This window comes from Notolabrus celidotus, chromosome 10 (genome assembly GCF_009762535.1).
Source record: "Notolabrus celidotus isolate fNotCel1 chromosome 10, fNotCel1.pri, whole genome shotgun sequence".
Lineage (NCBI taxonomy): Eukaryota > Metazoa > Chordata > Actinopteri > Labriformes > Labridae > Notolabrus > Notolabrus celidotus.
This window is the reverse complement of record NC_048281.1, coordinates 33,353,402-33,377,130: the sequence shown is the minus strand read 5'-3', so window position 1 is coordinate 33,377,130 and position 23,729 is coordinate 33,353,402. Positions and strand designations below refer to the sequence as shown.

Genomic DNA, 23,729 nt, shown 5'->3' with positions numbered 1-23,729 from the left:
TAGTCACAATTCTGAAATTTAAAAGAAATGTTTAAAATCCAAGATTAAAGTCAGAATTCTAGATGTTATTTCAGCATCGAGTTTTTTTTAAATTCTAAAATTAAAGTCAGAATTCTGAAATAAAATATATATTTTTTAATTCTAATAATAATAATTATACATTTTATTTATATAGCACACAATAAAAGACAAAATAAAAGAAACAGTGGATATAAAAACATTAACAGTTAAAAGCACTTCTGAAGAGATGTTTTTTGAGGTGGGATTTGAATGTTTGAATGTCAATTCAAAACGTCAAAACCTCTTTTTATTCTGAGATTTAAGTCAGGATTCTGATAAAATTCTGATATTAATGCCAGAACTAAAATAAAAAAAATCTTTAAATATTATTTTTTGAGCCCAGTTTTTTTTTCAGTGGCCCTCCACCTCTTCTGTAGAAAATTCTGACTTTAATCTCAGAATTCTGAAATAAAAAATGTTTCTGTTTTTCTGATATTAAGGTCAGGATTCTGACAGATATTAATCTAAGAACTGAAATAAAACACGTAGGTCTTTAAATATTATTTTTTAAGATGCACGCATGCCTGCCCAATTTTTTTTTTCAGTCGCCCTCATCCTCTTTTGTATAAAATTCTGACTTGAATCTCAGAATTCTGAAATAAAAATATTTGTTTTTATTCTGAAATGAGAGTCAGAACTCTGATTTGTAAAGTCAGAAGTCTAACTTTAATCTCAGAATTCAATTTTTATTTTTTTTTAACTCCGGACTAATCTCAGAATTCTGAAATAAAAAAGGTTTTTTTTATTTCTGAGATTAAAGTCAGGATTCTGACAGAATTCAGATATTAATCTCAGAACTAAAATAAAAAATACAACATATATACTGTATATATATATAATACAAAAAAAGATTGCCTTTTAAATATTCTTTTTTATTTTTTATGCCCGCCAAATTCTGTGGAATAATCCAAGCATACATGACATGTGAAATACAAAAACTGACTGCAAAACAAGTATCTAAATCCATTCATTGTTCAAAATCATCCTACCCTTCTGCACCACCCATCTATGTACATCCTAACCTCTTCACACAGTATTCTCAGCGCCATCTTTAGGACTGTCCTGGGACCTGACGTCGGCAACCAACACACTTCCTGTTCGCTACACTGTGTATAACGGACTACTAAGGCCCCCTCTGTGAAAAGAAAAGGACATTTTGAGAGATTTTACTTCATTACCATTAATTTAACCTCCTAGAAAGTTGGTAAGAAGTGGAGGTTAGCTTTCTTGCTCTCAAATGTTAAGACTATGGCTAATTTCATAAGAGCCTGTTGAATATGCTACAGTCCTAAAGATGGCGGCGACAGCAAAGAAACAAAAAACTACAAAACTATATAATTATATATCTAAAGTCAAAGTCTCATAAGCATGTATATACACATTATACGAAATTTAAGACAAAAAAACAACTGGCATGACCGTGTCATCGTGGTTACTCTCCAGTGAAGGTGGGGTTGGTCATCAGGTGGGGTTGGTCATCGTGGTTAATCTCCAGTGAAGGTGGGGTTGGTCATCAGGTGGGGTTGGTCATCAGGTGGGGTTGGTCATCAGGTGGGGTTGGTCATCGTGGTCACTCTCCAGAGAAGGTGGGGTTGGTCATCAGGTGGGGTTGGTCACCGTGGTCACTCTCCAGTGAAGGTGGGGTTGGTCATCAGGTGGGGTTGGTCATCGTGGTTACTCTCCAGTGAAGGTGGGGTTGGTCATCAGGTGGGGTTGGTCATCAGGTGGGGTTGGTCATCGTGGTCACTCTCCAGTGAAGGTGGGGTTGGTCATCAGGTGGGGTTAGCCATCAGGTGGGGTTGGTCATCGTGGTTACTCTCCAGTGAAGGTGGGGTTGGTCATCAGGTGGGGTTGGTCACCGTGGTCACTCTCCAGTGAAGGTGGGGTTGGTCATCAGGTGGGGTTAGCCATCAGGTGGGGTTGGTCATCGTGGTTACTCTCCAGTGAAGGTGGGGTTGGTCATCAGGTGGGGTTGGTCATCGTGGTCACTCTCCAGTGAAGGTGGGGTTGGTCATCAGGTGGGGTTGGTCATCGTGGTTACTCTCCAGTGAAGGTGGGGTTGGTCACCGTGGTTACTCTCCAGTGAAGGTGGGGTTGGTCATCGTGTTTACTCTCCAGTGAAGGTGGGGTTGGTCACCTTGGTTACTCTCCAGTGAAGGTGGGGTTGGTCACTGTGGTTACTCTCTAGTGAAGGTGGGGTTGGTCATCAGGTGGGGTTGGTCATCGTGGTTACTCCCCAGTGAAGGTGGGGTTGGTCACCGTGGTTACTCCACAGTGAAGGTGGGGTTGGTCACCGTGGTTACTCTCCAGTGAAGGTGGGGTTGTGGTTACTCTCCAGTGAAGGTGGGGTTGGTCACCGTAGTTACTCTCCAGTGAAGGTGGGGTTGTGGTTACTCTCCAGTGAAGGTGGGGTTGGTCACCGTGGTTACTCTCCAGTGAAGGTGGGGTTCGGTAATCGTGGTTACTCTCTAGTGAAGGTGGGGTTGGTCATCAGGTGGGGTTGGTCATCGCGGTTACTCCCCAGTGAAGGTGGAGTTGTGGTTACTCCCCAGTGAAGGTGGGGTTGTGGTTACTCTCCAGTGAAGGTGGGGTTGTGGAGGTGGGGTTGTGGTTACTCTCCAGTGAAGGTGGGGTTGTGGTTACTCTCCAGTGAATGTGGGGTTGTGGTTACTCTCCAGTGAAGGTGGGGTTGTGGTTACTCTCCAGTGAAGGTGGGGTTGGTCACCGTGGTGGTGGCATTCTTGAACAGGGGGTTGTCAGCCTGGCAGCAGAGACATTGGATTATTTTGATTACTCATTAAGTTACTGTAAATAGTGTTGGGGTAGTTCAATCCTACAGAAGTGTCAGAATGCAGCTGATTGAGGGTCCATGTCTAGTCCATGTCTAGTCCATGTCTAGTTCATGTCTAGTCCATGTCTAGTCCATGTCTAGTCCATGTCTAGTCCAAGTCTAGTTCGAAAGTCTTTGAGGCTTCAACATCTACAAGAGGACACGCAGAGTTTCTACCGAACCCAATCTTCTAAGAAATAACAATAAAGTCAAGTGCCTCACCTCCGCCCACTTGGACTTCTTCTTTTCATTCTCAAACTTCTTGAACTCCTTCAGGTCCTTGAAGTAGAGGAGTAACTTAATGAGCATCAGCAGCAGGATGCCAATCAGAGCCACGGATGCCACAGATCCTGCGATGATCGGTATGACGCTGGGCGGTACTGGACACTCTGGAGGAGGATGATATGAAACACATTTAACATGATTAAGAATTAAAAAAAGACTTTTGGCAATATGGCAGACAGGGAGCAGCATGGTGGTGTAGAGGTCAGCACCGCCCTGCTGCTGTTTTCAAGTGCAGTCTACATGTTGTTTTTTAAATGTAAGGGAGTTTCTCGATCTCCTCACCCCTCTCATTCAGGATCTCAGCCTTGTAGTTATCCCTTCCGGTTAGCTGCAGCAGCTTGAATTTGAGCCAGCAGCCCTTCGAGTCCTTCTGTTGGCACTGTTTGATCCCAGTGGTGAACTGATCAGTCCCAACGGTGAACTGTTTGACCAGCTCACTGTCACTGATGCTTGAGCAGGCCGCACTGCAGTTCTTTTCAAAGGCACCAGAGCCAAAGCCCATGCATTCGATGCAATTCCTGCAAACAGGTTTCATAGAACAGTTGAATTATACTCTTTTAGTCAGTGTTTCCTTAAAGGTGACATATCATGCAAAATTGACTTTTTAATGGTTCTCTACCTGAAATATGTGTCCCTGTCTACAAACCCCCCAAAAATGAAAAGAATCCATTCTGCCCCTGTTCTGATTTCTCCACCTTTCTGTAAATGTGTGCTGAAACGAGCCGTTTCAGTTTTCAGTGTTTTTCATACGTCACAACGCCATCCGGTCTGTAACAGGAAGTCAGAGCTCGGAGCTTGTTCAGCCCATAGACTGTATAAAATACAACTCAACCCCTCCTCCGTTTTTCATTCCCTGCACATGTGTGCTAACAAGGAGCTGAGGAGGGAGGCATGCTAGTTGTAGGCTGTCTTAATAAACACAAAGGTCGGTTTTACTCCCCACGTCTGCAGATTTGAAGATCTAGTGGATGATTTTTATTTGTCATGGAAAAGTGCTAGCGCTAGTTAGCATAGCCACATAGCTACATGTTCGTAGCTGTACCAAGACACACGTCGACATACTGACAAATAAAACAACAAGAAACACTAAATCTGTGACCAATGGTTCAGAAAGGTCCTGCTACAGGCGCCTCTCCGTCAGGATCAGATTCTGGATCAGATTCAGAGGGTTGAAGTAACGCAGGTCTGTGAGCAGCCGTGTATATTCAGCCAACATGTAAACATTTGATCAGCGTGTTGGAGAGCCGATGCCACACCCACTTCCTGAGGGGGCGTGGTCAGAGAGCTCATTCTCATTTAAAGGCACAGACACAGAAAACAGCCTGTTCTGAGCAGGGCTGAAAAAGAGGGGTTTACAGGCAGACCAGAATCTGATTTCAAAGTGTTTTTATGAGCAATACACTTTAAAGACATGTTTTGGGGACCTCTTAGACCAATATATGTTGATGAAAAAGAGCGTAATATGTCAGCTTTATTATTCAGAGAATAATAATATATTCCAATAACTTTAATGTCAGTGTTATTTTGTAGAAGTGCTCACAGTTTGGTCAGGCAGGTGTCAGGACAGCCCAGGCAGGTCTTGCACCGTGGACGCTGGTATCCCTCATCACACTCGCAGCGGTTACACTTGCAGGCTCCTCTGCCGTAGCACACAGTGTTGTCCTCGGTTTGACAGCCTTCCTCAGACTTTTTACACTGACATGCCGAGCCCTCGAAGCCTGGGTAGCATTTACACTTCCCGCAGTTGCAATCCCCGTTTCCTACGAGATAACAGTGGCGAGTTACAGTTGTTGTATTTGTTCTAGTTTTTGTGTGTCAAACTTTGAGTGAACATCTACCTCCACACAGCTTGTTCTGGAACTTTTCACAGTGCTCGTTGTCACACTCGCAGTATGTCCCGTAGTAGTTATTTCCTTCATCGGTCCTGTGACACAAACATTGGCCGCACACGCAGTCTCCTCGGCCCTCGCACTCGGTGTTGTTTTGCTTCTTTTGACAGAAAACTCTCAGCGATTGTTCGTCTTTATTTCCAACAGAACAGTTGCAGAACTGACCGACGTAGCCTTCGTTGCAGCTGAACATGAATGAGAAGGTAGAGATCAATCGATTAATCTACCAAGTGATCAATCAATCAATGAGGATAATGTTACACATTAAAGATTAAATATGTGACTGATTATAGTGAAACTAAAAGGACATATTCAGTGACTCGCCCAAAGATCTCACCTGCAGATTCCACAGTTGACTTGTCCTTTACCCGAGCAGTGTGAATGGCTTCCGGTCTGCGGTTCTTCACACTTACATTCACACTCTGTGGATAAACTCACTGTCAGAGTGTCTTTGATACCCAGAGGTCTGATGGTGAAGGACTTTCCAGACATGCACGAGTCCACTGTCACTGTGACGTCAAAGGCAATCTGCAGAGAACGATCAGAAGTGAGAAACGGTTCAGACAGCAAGATTCCACGCCATGTGTTTACATTTATACTCCTCCAATCAGATCAATCAGAATCTGTCCAACATCTGTTACTGCCATCTGAGATAAAGTCCAGAGAATGATCTGTTGATTAACCAATAAATCATTCAATCAGTAAATCAACCAACAATCAAACCAGGCAACCGAACAGCCAACAAACCGTCTAACCAACCAACTGACAGGCTAACAAACGTATCCTCAATCCGTTGATTAAGTGATGAAAAATTCATTCATCAATCAATCAATCAATCAATCAATCAATCAATCAATCAATCAATCAATCAATCAATCAATCAATCAACAGACGAACCAACTGACCAACCATCAGTCAATCAAAATGTCAATCAATCCATCAACTGACAATCAATCAACTGACCAATCAGACAACCTATTATTAACCAATCAAATAAGCCTTCAACAAAAAACGAAATCGCTTGGTCAACCAACCAACCAGTTGACCAATTTATCAACCAATCAGTCAACCCATCAACCAACTGAACAATCAATCAATCAATCAATCAATCAATCAATCAACCAATCACTCAATCAGTCAACCTATCAACCAACCAACCAACCAACCAACCAGTCGACCGATTTATTAACCAATCAGTCAACCAATCAACCAACTGACCAACCAACCAACCAACCAACCAATCAATCAATCAACCAACCAATCAACCAACCAACCAACCAATCAATCAACCAACCAACCAACCAACAAACCAACCAATCACTCAATCAGTTAACCCATCAACCAACTAACCAATCAATCAATCAACCAACCAACCAACCAACCAGTCGACCAATTTATCAACCAATCAGTCAACCAACTAACAAATCAATTAATCAATCAACTAACTTATTAATGGATCAATCAGTAAATCAATCAACGAACTGAACAATCACTTAATCAGTCAATTAATCAACCAACCAACCAACCAATCAATGTTCCCTTATATCTCCTTTTGTAATTGTTTCAGAGATCTCTGCTCTCCATCTGTTTTAATTATTTTCGTGTATCGCTATTGATTTCTGATCGATTATCTCCTCTGAACTCTGAGGTGTTTGCTGATCACTTGCTCAATAACACCAGAAATGTGTCTGTTCCTTAAAGGAGCTCATCTTGTCCTTTTAGGACATGTTTCCTCTCACAGGGTTAAACCCTTTCATTCTTTCATTCATTGATGGTGTTTTTTACTTTTCACACTCAGACCCCAGACACGGAGGTTTTCAGTGTTTAGACCTACAAAGACCTGTTAGACCTTCTCTGGACCATGTGAGGCCTTAAATAGATTGAATGATGTGGACCTCACAAGTTTAAAAAACATTAGCATGAAAAGTTTAGAGAAATGGAAGAGAACGTACCGTCTGTCCCACGAGCACGTCATCACAAACTCCTTCGCTGCGCCCTGTTTGTATGGGTTTGGAACATATCGGCTTGAAGCTGACTCTGACGTGTTCAGGCAGGGTGTCATGAGTCAGAGTAACTTTGGAAGACAAACTCTGTGTTTGTTACACGGACAAATAAAAGAAGAAGAAATGGTTAAATAAATAGAGTAGATAATTCAAATAAATGTTCACATTGAGGTGAAAAGAGAAAAAAGACGACTTACTTTGTAAGCGCCTTCAATCAAGCCAACGACGTTTGTGGAATCAGCTGACAAAACTCCGACCGCAGATGAAGGAATCATTTTGGAAAGTTGCTGCGATAAAACCAAGGTGAAAATAAGAGTGAGGAAAAAGGTGTTTTCTGACATGGTTCCTTAAAAACACAGAAATGAAAGTGAGTTACCTTGTACACTTCCTTCACTTCTTGTGTTACCGCGAAGATCGGCTGAATATTGTTTTTCGCCAGCTGTATCGCTAACTGTCCGACAGACGGGTAATCCTGAAGAACAATGAATCACATCAGTGAGCGTCAGCCATTTCTATTGCAAACATCAGATAATTCAAACATTGAAATATAAAAATGAGACCGATCACAGCAGATGTGTGTCTAACATGAGTCTGGTCCTGCTGGAGGTTTCTGCCTGTTAAAGGAAGTTTGTCCTTGCCACTGTAACTTGCTAAATGCTGCAAAGTGCTCTGCTCATGGTGGATTAAGATGAGATCAGACTGAGTCCTGTCTGTAAGATGGGACTGGATCTGATCCTGTCTTGATGTTGGGTCTTTGTTAATAATAGAACATAGAGGACGGTCTAGACCTGCTCTGTTTGGGAAGAGTCTGAGGATAATGTTTGTTGTGATTTGGCGCTGTATAAATAAAGATTGATTGATTGATCAGGAGTGAGTATGAAAGCAGGAGAGGAGAGGGAGGAGTGTGTTTAGACGGCGTCCTGAGTCAGTGAGCTCTTTTAAAACCCTTCTTAAAACATACTTTTATCGCAGAACCTTCCCGGATTTTATCTGAATTTTATTTTATTTTATTTTAACCATCTTAAGAAATATCTTTTAAAAGAATTGTACTCCTTTAGAGTTATTTTAGGGGAATTGTATGTTTTTTTAAAATGTGTTTTATTTCTTTATCTTGGCTTGTGTGTTTTTATTAAATGCCTGTTTTATTTTGCTGCCCATGTAAAGCACTTTGTAACTTGGTTTTTGAAAAGTGCTCTGTAAATACAACTATTATCATTATTACTAGTATTCTCTCTGTTGGTGGAAGCAGAGTGTTTTCTTGTTTTTGGTTATTGTAGTCTTCATTAGTCGTGTTTGGATTCTCTTTGTTGGTGGTTTTTGAATGAGGCTTGTTTTGAGTGACCGATCACAGCAGATGTGTGTCTAACATGAGTCTGGTCCTGCTGGAGGTTTCTGCCTGTTAAAGGAAGTTTGTCCTTGCCACTGTAACTTGCTAAATGCTGCAAAGTGCTCTGCTCATGGTGGATTAAGATGAGATCAGACTGAGTCCTGTCTGTAAGATGGGACTGGATCTGATCCGGTCTTGATGTTTGGTCTTTGTTAACAATAGAATATAGAGTACAGTCTAGACCTGCTCTGTTTGGAAAGAGTCTGAGGATAATGTTTGTTGTGATTTGGCGCTATATCAATAAAGATTGATTCAAAGTTGGGGGAATTCTATGCATGAATAAAGCGTGGGACTTCCTTTTTACGTTGAAAGCTTCACTCGCTTCATTAGCTCATTAATACACTCATGCCGAGATAACCTATCAGTGTGCAGATCCTCCGGTGACATATGATATGACGAACAGACCGGTGGAGGTTCATTCTATGACAGCGCCTGCTTCCGGCCCCGCTACGATCTCTGTTTACTTTTTCGCTGTGATTCAGAGCGTGTTCTGTTAAAGTTGCTGTTGGTAGGAATGGTGTAAGAGACGTTACTTTTTTTTCTCCTGGGTTTGGAGAAAAGGTCCTAACACCCATCTGTACTCATCAGTAAGTGAAGTAATTAGAGACTATTGCCAAATCTCTGTGTTCTCCAATGCCTTTGTATCAAGCAATGTTATTATTCCCCTCGTTCCCGTTATGACGGACCAATCATAGCTAATCTCCAATCCTCTGTCCTGATTGGTTAAGGGGCAGCCCCTACTACGTCCTCCGATTGGTTATGAGTCCGGCACTATCATGATTGCGCACGCCGATCTGTGTTGGGGGGCTAAGAGGAAATCTGGTTGGGAGGGATAGTGTTGACATTCGAAGTCCCTCTCTCTGAACAGATTACTCTGTGACTACCAGGGGAGCATCCGGCTCGGCTGGTGGCTGGCTGCAGTATAAGTAAAAAAAATCAGTCAAACTTTAAAAACTAAATACACGTGGTACGAATGTTTCTCACATCCGTATGCTGTGGTGATATGTAGTTAGTATTTGACTGTTTTGTGTTCAAGGCCTCTTTTTCCTGAACAGTTTCTTCTTCGTTAGTTATTAGAGTTTAAAAAACGGGGTATTACTTCCTGTTTGCTTTGATTCACAGCCGCCGTAGAGGGAAACTTCTAAGGACACACAGCGTCTTGTGACGTTACTCTGTAGGGCGGAGCTTATTACAGTGGCTTCAGAGGCTCTGGCTGCACAACAGCTGCACCCAGGAACAAGATTTTTTGGCTTCAGAACCGTACAACGGGAAGAGGCGGAGCAACGCTGTCCATTTTTATTTACAGTCTATGGTGACTACCAACAGCAGCTTTAACCTACAGCTGAAACATGTTGCTGTTTATCATACAGACATGATTACAGGGAAGAGTAGAGAGGAGGAGATGAACTAGAGGCCGAGAGGAACAATCACAGGGCTTGCAGTCTCTATCGATTCTACGTGTAGTTACATTTTGGAGGAGCTGCATGTCAGCTACGTACGTAGGCCTCTGCGTAGGTACGGGAGCTACGCGGACCTCCAACGTAGGCTACGCCGTCGATTGGACGCAGAAGTATAAATCAGCCTTAAGTGAGTGAACACGTTTACACACAATCAAGCGAGTCTTTCGTTTGGTGGTTTGGCCTTTTTGACCCTCTGGGACTCCGTACTTACCATCTGACTACTCTGAGAGTAAATGTTGTTCACCAGGTGACATTTCTCATCATTTGGCTCCAGAATACCGGCCAGTTTACCGTCGCCCGCCATGTGGAAACCAGCATCTGTGGTCAGGACGATGAGCCTAGTGCTGCTGTCCCTCCAGCCGATTTTATTCTGATTGATTGATTGATTAAAACATTAGAAATCAATCAATAAAAAGCACTTTGAGAGGAAACAAACTGAAATGATGGACTAATAATGTAATAAAGATAATGCTGTTGAATTTGAGTTCTGTCACTTCTACACTGCGTGCACAATTATTAGGCACGTGAGTATTTTTGTGAATATGTTAAAAACTATGTTAACAGTCGTTTTCAAATTTGTCAAGAAGTCAGATAGTGAACATATTTCTTCAACTGTGTGGTTGAAATGATGCTTTTCAAATTATGTTGGCTGTATTTTTAAATAAATGCAGAATCTGCAGAAATGAGCGTGCCAAATTATTATGCAAGTTGGTGATAAGAGCATATAACTTGTGAAAATTAAAAACTAGGCACCATTTTAAAAGTTCTGTTGATTGGAAATAATAATATTTCCTACAACTGTATTCACACTTCAACAAAAACAACAGTTTTCTTTACATTTGTTACAAAATAAAACTGTTAAAGTCTTTAAAACATTTCAAATCTAAAGTGTTTCTCAAATGTCCAATATAACCTCCTTTTCTTTCAGTGAGGGTCAGAGGTCACTGTAAACTGATCTAATGAGGTTTCTGATGACTTCTCTGCTGACTCTGTGAGCTGTACTTTGTATGTCTTTCCAAAGAGGCTCTTTGAGCTGTATTTCTTGCTATTACTGTAAATTATCTCCTTTATTATTGACCACAAGTTCTCAATCGGGTTGAGATTAGGTGAGCAGGCAGGCCAGTTCATGAGACGATCCTCTTTTGTATTTTCCTGCATGGAGGAAAAGACATTCAGCTAAAGTGAAAAAGATGCTAGTGTTCATGCATGAGCACAATGCACCGTCACATTCCTCACGTTATTGCCAGGACAGGACGGCATCTCAGGGCTTTAAAGAGGATCGCCTCATGAACTGGCCTGCCTGCTCACCTGATCTCAACCGGACTGAGAACTTGTGATCAATAATAAAAGAGATAATTTACAGTGATGGTGAGAAATACAGCTCAAAAGAGCCTCTTTGGAAAGCCATACAAAGTACAGCTCACAGAGTCAGCAGAGAAGTCATCAGAAACCTCACTAGATCAGTTTACAGTGACCTCTGACCCTCACTGAAAGAAAAGGAGGTTATATTGGACATTTGAGAAACACTTTTTGAAATGTTTTAAAGACTTTAACAGTTTTATTTTGTAAACAAATGTAAAGAAAACTGTTTTTTTTGTTGAAGTTTGAAAACAGTTGTAGGAAATATTATTATTTTTAATCAATAGAACGTTTAAAATGGTGCCTAGTTTTTAATTTTCACAAGTTATATGCTCTTATCACCAACTTGCATATTAATTTGTCACGCTCATTTCTGCAGATTCTGCATTTATTTAAAAATACAGCCGAAAAGCATAATTTTAACCACACAGTTGAAGAAATATATTCACTATCTGACTTCTTGACAAATTTGAAAACAACTGTTAACATAGTTTTTAACATATTCACAAAAATACTCTTGTGCATAATAATTGTGCACGCAGTGTACTACGAGTGCCCTGATTGTGGTCTCACCCCGCACACGGTGGCCTGCATCATGGCGTCCAGACTTCCCTCAGGTGTGTCGAGGTTTCCGGAGATGAACTGCTGGTTAACCTTCTTCCTGAACTCGTCTTGGCTCGCCGTCAGATTGAGGACGTGTCTGTAACCGAAGGCGGCCTGGCACTGCTGGTAGTCTTCATCACACGGTTTCTTCAGCTTCTGCTCGTTGGTGTTGGTGTACGGGAGGACGGTTTTATCCACAAACGATCCAAAGCCTGAGAATATGAGATGTTGATTTTATTTTTAAGTTATGTCTGTGAGCAGAAGTGGAATCATATATTGCTGTAATAACAATCACCTATTTGAACATGCTTAGTGAACTTTTTCAGAGCTTCAAAAAGTTGTTGCCCCAGCTGTTTGACTATTTCTAAGTCGTCTTTCATGGAGTACGATAAATCCATCAGGTAGTACAGATCCACAGGATACCCATCAACTCTTTTAAAGGAAACTCTGAACGTCTCAGAAAGTCCTGAAAACACAAAAAAACAACATGCTCTTAAATACTGTCGTGTTTTATCATAAACAAAGCCTGGGGTCAAAGGTATTATGGTCTTATACTGAAAGATCAGTTCAACGTGATCGCACTGACCTGGTCTCAGTTTCAGCTTGATCCTCTGAGGAGTCAGCTGGATCGGTTCCTGCTGGTTGAACGTGGAGGACAGCGAAACTGCTCTAATAATGGTCTTTTTATTTACAGGAGAGAGGATTTCTTGAATCGGGCAGCCTCTTTCCAGGAGGATAGCTTTGGTGTCACATCGAACCGCTTCCTGCTCGCCAGCTTTGGTGTAATTCTGAATAAAACAACACACATTTTAGAAAAACTTGTTGCCAGTCAGCTCACTACCGTTTTTAACAGCCCACAATATTTCAGACAATTTCCAATCTGGTTTCCGTCACAAGCACTACACTGGAAAAAAATGCCCCTCCAAAAACTAGAACAAAGACGTATTTCAAGATACTTTTACCTTGAAATAAGCAAAAAAAAATCAGCCAATAGAACAAGTGAAAATTAGCTTGGTAAGATTTTTTAAAATAAGATGTAATATTTAGAAAACTGTGATCTTAAAATGAGCAGGGAAAACTTATTTGAAGCAATATTTGAACAGTATTTTAAAGCTTAGTGTCTCAGAATAAGACAGGAATGAAAACAATTAGTATTTTTAACAACACATAGCAACAACGCATAGCAACAACGCATAGCAACGACACATCAAGACGACACGTAGTAACAACACAAAGTGACGACGTAAAGACGCTGGCAAACAAGACGTTACTAGACATCACCAAACTACACATCAAGACAAGAAACCATGACACACATCATAATGACACTTTGTCAAATGACACATCATGACGACACGATGTATCAAAGTCAAATGACACAAGGACAGTTCAAAGTTCCATGGACATAGACCAATGTCTTCTTATATGTTCAGTAGACATAGAGTCCCCTCATAAAGTATTGGAACAGTGAGGCTAGTTCCCTTATTTTTGCTGTAGACTGGAAACATTTGGGTTTGACACCAAAAGATGAACATGAGACAAGAGATCAACATTTCAGCTTTTATTTCCAGGTATTAACATCTGGATCTGATACTCAACTTAGAAGATAGCATTATTTGTAAAGGCACATTTTTAGGTGAGCAAAACTATTGGAACAGATACACTTAAAATACATTAAAGTGAATAAGATTTCATATTTTGTTGCAAATCCTTTGCTTGCAATAACTGCATCAAGCCTGTGATCCATTGACATCACCAAACTTTTGCATTCTTCTTTTGTGATGCTTTTCCAGGCTTTCACCGCAGCCTCTTTCAGTTGTTGTTTGTTTTGGGGGGTTACTCCCTTCAGTCTCCTCTTTAGCAGGTAAAATGCATGCTCTATAGGGTTTAAGTCTGGAGATTGACTTGGTCAGTCTAAAAGCTTCCACTTCTTGCCCCTGATGAACTCCTTTGTTGTTTTTGCAGTGTGTTTGGGGTCATTATCTTGCTGCATGATGAAGGATCTCCCTGTCAGTTTGGTTGCATATTTCTTTAAAATTGGCAGACAAAATGTTTCTGTAGACTGCCAGGTTCATTTTGCTGCTGCCATCATGTGTTACATCATCAATGAAGGTTAATCATTCACGAACAAAAATACAGAGGCTACACGAGAAGATGCAAACCACTAATTAGCAAAAAGAATAGGAAGGCCAGACTGGATTTTGCCAGAAAGTACAGAGATAAGCCTCAACAATTCTGGGACAAAGTTTTATGGACTGATCTCCCTATCAGTTTGGTTGCATATTTAATAATAATAATAATAATAATAATAATAATAATAATAATAATACCTAAGTTTTATATAGCGCTTTTCAATAACTCAAAGACGCTTTACAAGAGAGACAATAAATAAATACAATAAAGACATATAAGACAAGCAGACAACAAGTGAAGAGGTGGAATAATTCATGTGTGGGGAATGCCGTTTGAAAAGGCAAGTTTTTAACTGTTTCTGAAATGAATGAAGTGAGTCAGAAGCATGGGTGTGTGGGGGGAGGCCCGGTCCCCCAAGGTATGGTGCTTTAAAATTGGCAGACAAAATGTTTCTGTGGACTGCCAAGTTCATTTTGCTGCTGCCATCATGTGTTACATCATCAATGAAGGTTAATGATCCCGTCCCAGAAGAAGCCATGCAAGCCCAAGCCATGACATTTCACAGATGAGCTTGTATGTTGGGGATCATGAGCAGATCCTTCCTTTCTCCAAACTTTAGCCTTTCCATCACTTTAGTAAAGGTTCATCTTTGTCTCAGCAGTCCATAAAACTTTGTCCCAGATTTTTTGAGGCTCATATCTGTACTTTTTGGCAAAATCCAATCTGGCCTTCCTATTCTTTTTGCTAATTAGTGGTTTGCATCTTCTTGTGTAGCCTTTCTGTGAATGATTAATCTTCATTGTTGATGTAACACATGATGGCAGCAGCAAAATGAACTCGGCAGTCTACAGAAACATTTTGTCAGCCAATTTTAAAGAAATATGCAACCAAATTGATAGAGAGATCCTTCTTCATGCAGCAAGATAATGACCCCAAACACACTGCAAAAACAACAAAGGAGTTCATCAGGGGCAAGAAGTGGAAGCTTTTAGACTGGCCAAGTCAATCTCCAGACTTAAACCCTATAGAGCAGGGGCGTCAAACTCATTTCAGTTCAGGGGCCACATACAGCCCAAGTTGATCTGAAGTGGGCCGGACCAGTAAAATCAAAACATAATAACCTATAAATAACGACAAGTACATTCTGAAAATGTTCACATTTAATGAACTATCTTTCTACAAAAACAGCTGTTGTATTTATTGCCATGATGAGTCTCATAGTGGGCTGAATATTTTACTCTTTAAGCCCTGAAGCCTGCTGCGAACACACCAAACACACAGGTTACCCATTCACCTGACACAGAGTGTAATGTTTACTGCAAAAGAACAGAGAGATTATAATAATGAAGAAGGTAAAGTTGATTATTTTGGACCCCTCAGCTCCAGCATGAAGTTTGATTGTTGGACAGTGTTGTATGCAGGGGTGTAGTGCTAGTGTTAGTAGTTAGTGGATCATCTTATAGTGCTCTAAAAAGTCTTTATGAATCGACCCCCAGAGGAAAAATTTTAAAATAGTAGTTACTTTTATTGAAAAATTGCAGTCAATGTCTTCTCTGTAATTTTTTCACTTTGCAAAGTCGTTCCGCGGGCCGGATTGGAACCTCTGGCGGGCCGGTTTTGGCCCGCGGGCCGCACGTTTGACACCCCTGCTATAGAGCATGCATTTTACCTGCTAAAGAGGAGACTGAAGGGAGTAACCCCCCAAAACAAACAACTGAAAGAGGCTGCGGTGAAAGCCTGGAAAAGCATCACAAAAGAAGAATGCAAAAGTTTGGTGATGTCAATGGATCACAGGCTTGATGCAGGTATTGCAAGCAAAGGATTTGCAACAAAATATGAAATCTTATTCACTTTAATGTTTTTAAGTGTATCTGTTCCAATAGTTTTGCTCACCTAAAAATGTGCCTTTACAAATAATGCTATCTTCTAAGTTGTGTATCAGATCCAGATGTAAATACCTGGAAATAAAAGCTGAAATGTTGATCTCTTGTCTCATGTTCATCTTTTGGTGTCAAACCCAAATGTTTCCAGTCTACAGCAAAAATAAGGGAACTAGCCTCACTGTTCCAATACTTTATGAGGGGACTGTAGACAGTGCACATGACGACATATTTTCTGCACAAACGGAACCCCATACCTGAGGCACCTATTCGGCAAATGAGGACTTTCAGAGAAGGGGGAGAGGGGTGTCCTGGGGACTTTCATGCAGCTCTCATTTGCCGTCTATGTGCCGTCCGTTTGTTTTCTTTCGAGACAGTAATACTCGATAATGTAACATTGCACATCGTTAAAGCAACATTTATGATACTATCGTATATATCGTATATATCGCCCACCACTATTGAGGAGCATTTCTCACACCTAGCTGTTGTAACATGGAACATTATGTAAATATGTTAAACCTGCTCCATGGTGTTGCACCCACTAGATGGAGCTGTTGTTCCATAGTATTGTTCAGAAGAGTAACTTTTCCTATTTTCCTGTGGAGTGTCTGAATGCATCGCAGAATTCCTCCTTTCACCACATGCAGCATGTTGTTACCATAGAGTGTAAATGGACTGTTGTTACAGCCTGTATTATTTCTCTGCAGTTTCATGGATAAAGAAGTTGTTGTGGTTCCTGCCTTCACATAAGTTACCACACTAGCCATGGTCAGATCTTTTTGAATCTGAGTTGAAGAGTTCTGAAGTTTGACTCTCACCAGTTGTTGGCACCACACACAGAACGGTCCAGAGCGGATACAGTCACTGCAGGAGTTGACCACAGACTTGGAGCAGACTTCTTCTTGTTGTTGACTCCACCCTGTGACGTCGAAAAACAAACTTTATGAAACATTTTCAAACAAAAACTGAAAAATAAAAGTTGCATATCTCTGTCTTTGTCTGCTGCATGTAAGAGAAGATACTTTATTCATGTCTGAGGGGAAATTCACATTTTGCCACACTCTTTCTGAAACACTGACTCATATAATCCTACTAACATGCATTCATGGTGAAATGTCAGATTGAGGGGGCTGCACGCTGAGCCCTCACAGACTGAGCTGCTGCTGCCTCCCCAAAAAGAAAACTTCATATTTGATTTTTTATAAATTGTTCACTCACCATGTCCAACCATGAGCAGAAGCAGGAGAAACTGCCGGAGTGGGTCCATTTCCTGAAATAAACAGACATTCAGCTGAGTGAAACCAGGCGGGGTCAGGAGTTCTCAGAGAGTCTGTGCTGATCATCAAACTTGGATTAAATGTCTGAGCGCCAAGAACGAAACACGGAACAAACTTCTTCACACTTTCTGTTCTCAGAAGCAGACAGTTCCGCTTCATGAAGTGGGTGTAGTGAGGGATCGGTTGGTGTTTTCCCAGGTTTACTCCTGCTGTAGCAGCTTTTTTTACCTCTTATAAAGAACACATCATGTATTGATTTCCTTCAGAACATACAGTAAACTTCATTTTAACCAGTATAACAAACAGTGTATCTAAATCTGACTACCAACCCCAGCTTTAAGTAATGTCAGATTTGTTGTCATTAAGTTGAAGAAAGTTGTCTGCCATCCATGATTTTATTCCTGCAAGACACTTGTGGAGAATAAGTGTGATGTGTGACCGCTCACCAGCTCTGATGGGGAGGTAAAGTTGTGAGTCATCAGTGTGAAAAGGGACATTTATATATTATATATGTGGATTAAACTACCAAATGTCATGCTGCTTTGTTACATGTTGCAAGAGGTAAATGTAGAGAAGAGGAACAGGGCCACAAAACATGTTTCTGGGGAAGTAGGAAGTAAACTTCTTTTTTTTTCGTCTGACATTCTCTTTTTAGATTCTGCATCTTTTGGGAATGACGAGAAAAAAGTCAGAATCTAAAACATTTATTTTTTAAAGTCCTGAACCAGAAATATTTCTATAAATGTAAAACAAGATCAGATAAATAATAATAGTATTTAAATAATTAAAAAAAACTCTTCAGAAGCTGGTTTGAAAAAGTCCCACACACCAACTTCTTCACCTGAACCAATGTGTGAGAACATATCATGATGCGATCAGGAGGCGAATATATTTTTAGGGCGAAACCGAAGCATGATGGTGCTGATATGTGTGACACATCCACCCACTGAGTGAGCTCAGTGCAACACATACATGAACATAAGGCTTCCTGCACACAGGCGCGTCTCTGTCGACACCATATAAGGATGCAATGCACGGTGAAGGCCTGTGACATCTTTTGTATTTCCTCTTTGCTAGACTCAGAATGAAGAATTTATCTTTGTATATCTTCCTTATTTAACTTCTGCTGCATGTTACAGAATAAAACTGAGGGGTGTGGTTTGCTGCCATGAGCGAGGACATGACCGTCATTTAGAAACAGGAAATGTATGAAGCCATAAACACTCTGCAAAAATGTTCAGACTCTGGTTGCTTGTGGATGTTTTGTGTCTATTAAGCATCATTTATAAAAAGCATTATGCTTTATTTAGCATCTTAATACACAACAGTATCTCTCTCTCTCTCTCTCTCTCTCTCTCTCTCTCTCTCTCTCTCTCTCTCTCTCTCTCTCTCTCTCTCTCTCTCTCATCTCCCTCTATCCCTCTCTCCAACACGGTCTCAGCAGATGTGTGTCTAACATGAGTCTGGTCCTGCTGGAGGTTTCTGCCTGTTAAAGGAAGTTTGTCCTTGCCACTGTAACTCAGCCCCCTTTAAGATAGTTGATCTCAATTTGAGAAGGCCTGGATGAGGGAAAGTATGTGGAAGAGCATCTCTTAATTATGCTGCTATAGGCTCAGACTGCCATGGGACCTGACACACTGGTATGCTATCTCCCTGTCCCATTAAAGTTCCTAACCATAGACCTTTCTGGAGTCCCTGAGCTCCCTTGTCTCGTAGGTTCCTCTGGATCTCTACTGCTGTGGACGTGCCAGACTCCAGCTGCTACAACTACTACTATCCATCTCCCCACTATCATCTCTCTCTCTTCATCTCCCTCTATCCCTCTCTCCAACACGGTCTCAGCAGATGTGTGTCTAACATGAGTCTGGTCCTGCTGGAGGTTTCTGCCTGTTAAAGGAAGTTTGTCCTTGCCACTGTTACTTGCTAAATGCTGCAAAGTGCTCTGCTCATGGTGGATTAAGATGAGATCAGACTGAGTCCTGTCTGTAAGATGGGACTGGATCTGATCCTGTCTTGATGTTGGGTCTTTGTTAATAATAGAACATAGAGGACGGTCTAGACCTGCTCTGTTTGGGAAGAGTCTGATGATAAGGTTTGTTGTGATTTGGCGCTGTATAAATAAAGATTGATTGATTGATTGATCAGGAGTGAGTATGAAAGCAGGAGAGGAGAGGGAGGAGTGTGTTTAGACGGCGTCCTGAGTCAGTGAGATCTTTTAAAACCCTTCTTAAAACATACTTTTATCGCAGAACCTTCCCGGATTTTATCTGAATTTTATTTTATTTTATTTTAACCATCTTAAGAAATATCTTTTAAAAGAATTGTACTCCTTTAGAGTTATTTTAGGGGAATTGTATGTCTTTAAAAATATGTTTTATTTCTTTATCTTGGCTTGTGTGTTTTTATTAAATGCCTGTTTTATTTTGCTGCCCATGTAAAGCACTTTGTAATTTGGTTTTTGAAAAGTGCTCTGTAAATACAACTATTATCATTATTACAAGTATTCTCTCTGTTGGTGGAAGCAGAGTTTTTTCTTGTTTTTGGTTATTGTAATCTTCATTAGTCGTGTTTGGATTCTCTTTGTTGGTGGTTTTTGAATGAAGCTTGTTTTGAGTTTTTGTAAATCCTCTACCACATCTTATGCTCTGTTCCTTTTTTATGTTCCCTGCTTTAATGTAATTGTTGCTCCCCTCATCTCCTAACTAACTCTGGGGAACGTAACAGACTTTAAGTGATACGGGTATGACAACGCTCTGAGCTTCCAAGACACAAAAAATTTGGTTCACGAGAACAAGACGAGACAATAATTTCACATTATTTTTAAGGTAACTTCAATAACGAAATGAATGAGTGGAAAAACAAAGAAAAGTCACAAAATGCAAAATAACGCAGGTCCATTTTGAAATGTTTAAACCCGTTATCACCTTGTTATAAATGTCACTGCAGTTCTGCTTTCTGTCTGAGTATGCATTAGGCTAAAAGCAGAAAGAGAAGAGCATTATGTAAGCATATTGCAATATTCAAAAGTGTGATCAGAATGATGAATTATGAGATCTATAAATCATTGTAGCTACTCACCGTCGATCGTGGTTGGAAAACTAGTTTGTGAGGTTGTCCGCTTTAAATTATAACGAACACTTACCTCTGTGTCTCTCTCAACCTCAGAGACTATTTATACTCCTGCAATACTTCTGCATGTAGAGCGTTCTTGTTTCACACTAACCCAGACATGATTGATAATTATACCCACATAGCAGATAGGTCTGGGCCAGATCTGGCGTCAAGCCCGCACTGCTGGCATGGCAAGTGGTATGTCAACCGGATGTGGACCAGGTCTGGCAATGATGGCATTGTATATATGATGGCATGCCACATCTGGCCTGACTAAGGTTGAGCTTGTGATTAAGCTGGAACCATGTGTGGGCCGTATCTGGCAAACTATATCTGAGCCACTTAAGGGCCGTCATTCTTTGTGGTATGTTGGCCGAGTCTAAGTGTATTGTGGGCCAGAACCAGGCCAGACCAATTTTGCTATGTGGGAATCAAGCGGCAAACTCCGGTCTCAAACGATGAAGCCAATGCGGAAGTGATATAAACTGCAATACATCGAAAATCCGCTTGAGGCTGGCTGCAGAAACACCGGAAACCACATAGATATGAATGGGAAAAAGACGATCTTTGCAGCATTAATAAACATGTTTACAGCCTGGTTCAAAAAACGGCTTGGCCCTACAACGCTAATCTCTCTAATGGCATACACTGTACGGGGGGCGAATTTTTTTCTAACGTGACGGTTAAGAAGATATTAAGATTACGAGTTTTGCCCAAATAAGGACATGACTGACGTGACTCCCGGTCGGGAACACACAGCCATTGGCTAAGAGACTCACACTACGTCACACTCTGCCTAGTTGATTTCCGCATTACCAATATGGCTGCCGCCGTCGATTTGCTTCAAAACAGCTCTCAGGAACAGATGGGTGACGTCACGGACACTACGTCCATATTTTTTACAGTCTATGGTGGGAATATACCGTTGAAAGCTTTTGACTTTCCTTCTTCTTTGGCGCTTTAAGTAAGGTATTTTTCAGCTGCACTGGACTCACTTTAAAACAGCGCCGCCACATCGTTGTAATACAACAACTGCAGTTAAAAATGGCAAATTTGCCAAGTCCTTACTGTGCATAAAACACCATCAGATTTTGATGATGGCTGCTTCCTCATTGTTTAATATGCTGGAGAAACCTCTACAAGAAATATTGTCACGCTTTAGTATTGTAAGATTTCATAGCACAGGACACGCCTACTCAAAGCTGAAGTAAATATGAACAGGGTTCCTCAGCCCCGGGTTCTTTTACTAAGACTGTAGATAAAATGGACGTAGTCTCCGTGACGTCACCCGTTGGATTCTGACACAGAGGTTTGAAGCCTCTCGTTGGAGTTCACCATATTGGAAACTTAACTTTCAGTCAACCCAAGAAAGGGAGTTGAGGCGGGCCTTTAGCTTCCTCGCTAACAGCTACAGTGTGCCCGCCTGTCAGTCAAGCCAAACTCATAATCTTAATATCTTCAAAAATAATGAATAATTAAGAAATTCACCGCTGTACAGCGCGTACGGTTAGAGAAACGAGCTACTCAGACTAAAATCATTTTTTGAACCAGGCTGTAAACATATTTATTTTTGTCGTAAAGATCGGCGTTTTAGAATGGGTGTGTATGTGGCTTTTAGGGCTTCAGGAGCAAGCCTCTAGTGGACACTCGAGGAACTGCAGTTGTTAACACTTTGACACACTCCTGCTTGTTCTTTTATCCCCTGAGTGTCTGACAGCCTCTGTAATTCACTCAGTTTGTTTTAGTGTTTAAGTCAATGAATCTTCTCTTTCAGAATAACCAGCTTGTACGTACAGCATCATCATCATGATAAAGTATGTCGTAAATCTGTCAGCTTTTTCATTTAAAGCGTGTAAAACATTTTACATCACCATTTTAAATGTGTCAGTCAACTTCCTGTAAAGTAAAGTAAAGAGCTCTTTCTTCCTCTTGTGGCTCGTTATAAATTTCCAGAGTGACACAAACCAGAAATGTGATTATACGTCATCCACATTATTTTGTAGATATATTCAAACCCAACAACATTACAAATAAACTAAAAAAAAAGAGTTAACCTTTGCTGGATTAAAACTTGTCTTTAAAAAAAAAGCAGACTTACCAGAGACAGGAAGAGGCAGCTGTCTTCTGCGGCTGACAGTTGCATTAAACGCATTGAAGGTGTGACTCCACCCCCATGACAGGAAGTGAGAAGTGAAGCAATTGAGTTTAGAGGAAGGGTTGTCACAAGAGCATTTAAAAATAATCTGCACAGTATTAACCATAAGACCTTTGATTGGGTGACGCATTAGTCATTAAAGTGACATGCATGGACTTGGTGCAGAATCAGCACCCAGCACTGTAAACCTTTGTCCTGTCATGGTCTTCTTGTTTTCATCAGAGACAGTCAGCTGTTTACAGAAAACAAAAACAAAGTAAAATGATTATGTAACATGACAGCAAAGACAGGCGTGCTAAGAAATTAAAATAAACAATACGAAATAAAAGTTATCAAAGGTTAAAGTGTGCAAGTTCTACATGGCTGCCATTTAAACTCCATTATGAAATAAATTCAGTGTGAAAGAGGAAAGTGTTTAGATGTTGAGTCATGTAAAGTTCACTTGAAGACTTCTGACGGTGATCTTGAGTTGCCAGACTTCCTTAGAAACAGGTGTTTGTAAAGACGTAGCAGACAAGCATGTGAATACAGTGAACACTTAGTTAGCATGAAGACAGTTGTTTTAATCATCAACAAAATCCCCATTCCAACAATTCAAGAGTTAAAGTTTTTATCTACAATTATTCATATGTTTTTAATTTTTGGTTTTCTTGCCATGAAGTTGATTTTCCTGCTTGTTTCTGTGTCGGTCTGTTGTCATTACTCCTCTCCAGTTTGATGCATGAGGTGATCGTCTGATCTGCCGTACAGATATTTCATTAAACACAGCTGCTCCCACATTCTCAGTTGCTCATACTGTCATTATTTGCAGAGCTGAGAGTTCTCAGTCCAATCATCACAGACTGTATAAGGATGTGAATGTATCTCACGCTGCATTGTACTGCTTAAATTGTTTTAGGCAGTGCTGTTTTAAATCATTCATTTACTTTTAGATAGTTTGATCAACAGAAGTTATCTGAAAACTGAAAGATAATCACATGTAAATAATACGTATATCTTAAAAATGTCCACTTTTAATGATTTATATATATATATATAATGTTTTTTATTTATGTATTATATTTATATTATTTGTACTAATATTTTTTTAATTATATGATTCTAAATACAATTATAATGTTATAAATAATAATTATAGATTATTTTTTATAACAATCATTATTATTATTATTACCTTTATTATTATTGGTAGTATTACTATTATTAATTATTATTATTGTTATCTGTAAGGCATTATGGTAATTGATTTGATGATTGTATTTATTTCTTTACTTATTTTTATTTTACTTGAATT

At 40.4% G+C, this 23,729-nt stretch overlaps 1 protein-coding gene across 1 annotated transcript; it reads right to left on the bottom strand.

Annotated features, from left to right (window-relative positions):
* Nucleotides 1-911: 911 nt before the first annotated feature.
* On the bottom strand, nt 912-22,414 carry itgb2 (integrin, beta 2). Its single transcript, XM_034694392.1, has 16 exons — nt 22,379-22,414; nt 17,111-17,162; nt 16,711-16,811; nt 12,463-12,664; nt 12,172-12,342; nt 11,847-12,088; nt 10,126-10,284; nt 7,444-7,539; nt 7,265-7,354; nt 7,017-7,154; nt 5,402-5,592; nt 5,014-5,249; nt 4,716-4,935; nt 3,458-3,693; nt 3,113-3,279; nt 912-2,821 (listed from the first exon to the last, which is right to left on the bottom strand). The coding sequence occupies exons 2-16, from the start codon at nt 17,157-17,159 to the stop codon at nt 2,756-2,758; spliced, it is 2,364 nt and encodes a 787-aa protein (XP_034550283.1). The 5' UTR covers nt 17,160-17,162; nt 22,379-22,414; the 3' UTR covers nt 912-2,755.
* Nucleotides 22,415-23,729: the final 1,315 nt, after the last annotated feature.

Excerpts from the sequence above, each read along its gene's own strand:
- itgb2 (XM_034694392.1), bottom strand. The coding sequence starts at position 17,159 with ATGGACCCACTCCGGCAGTTTCTCCTGCTTCTGCTCATGGTTGGACAT. Across the intron at positions 10,285-11,846 it reads TGCAGGCCACCGTGTGCGGG|AATAAAATCGGCTGGAGGGA; the intron begins GTGAGACCACAA and ends TCAATCAATCAG. Across the intron at positions 7,355-7,443 it reads AAGTGAAGGAAGTGTACAAG|CAACTTTCCAAAATGATTCC; the intron begins GTAACTCACTTT and ends GTTTTATCGCAG.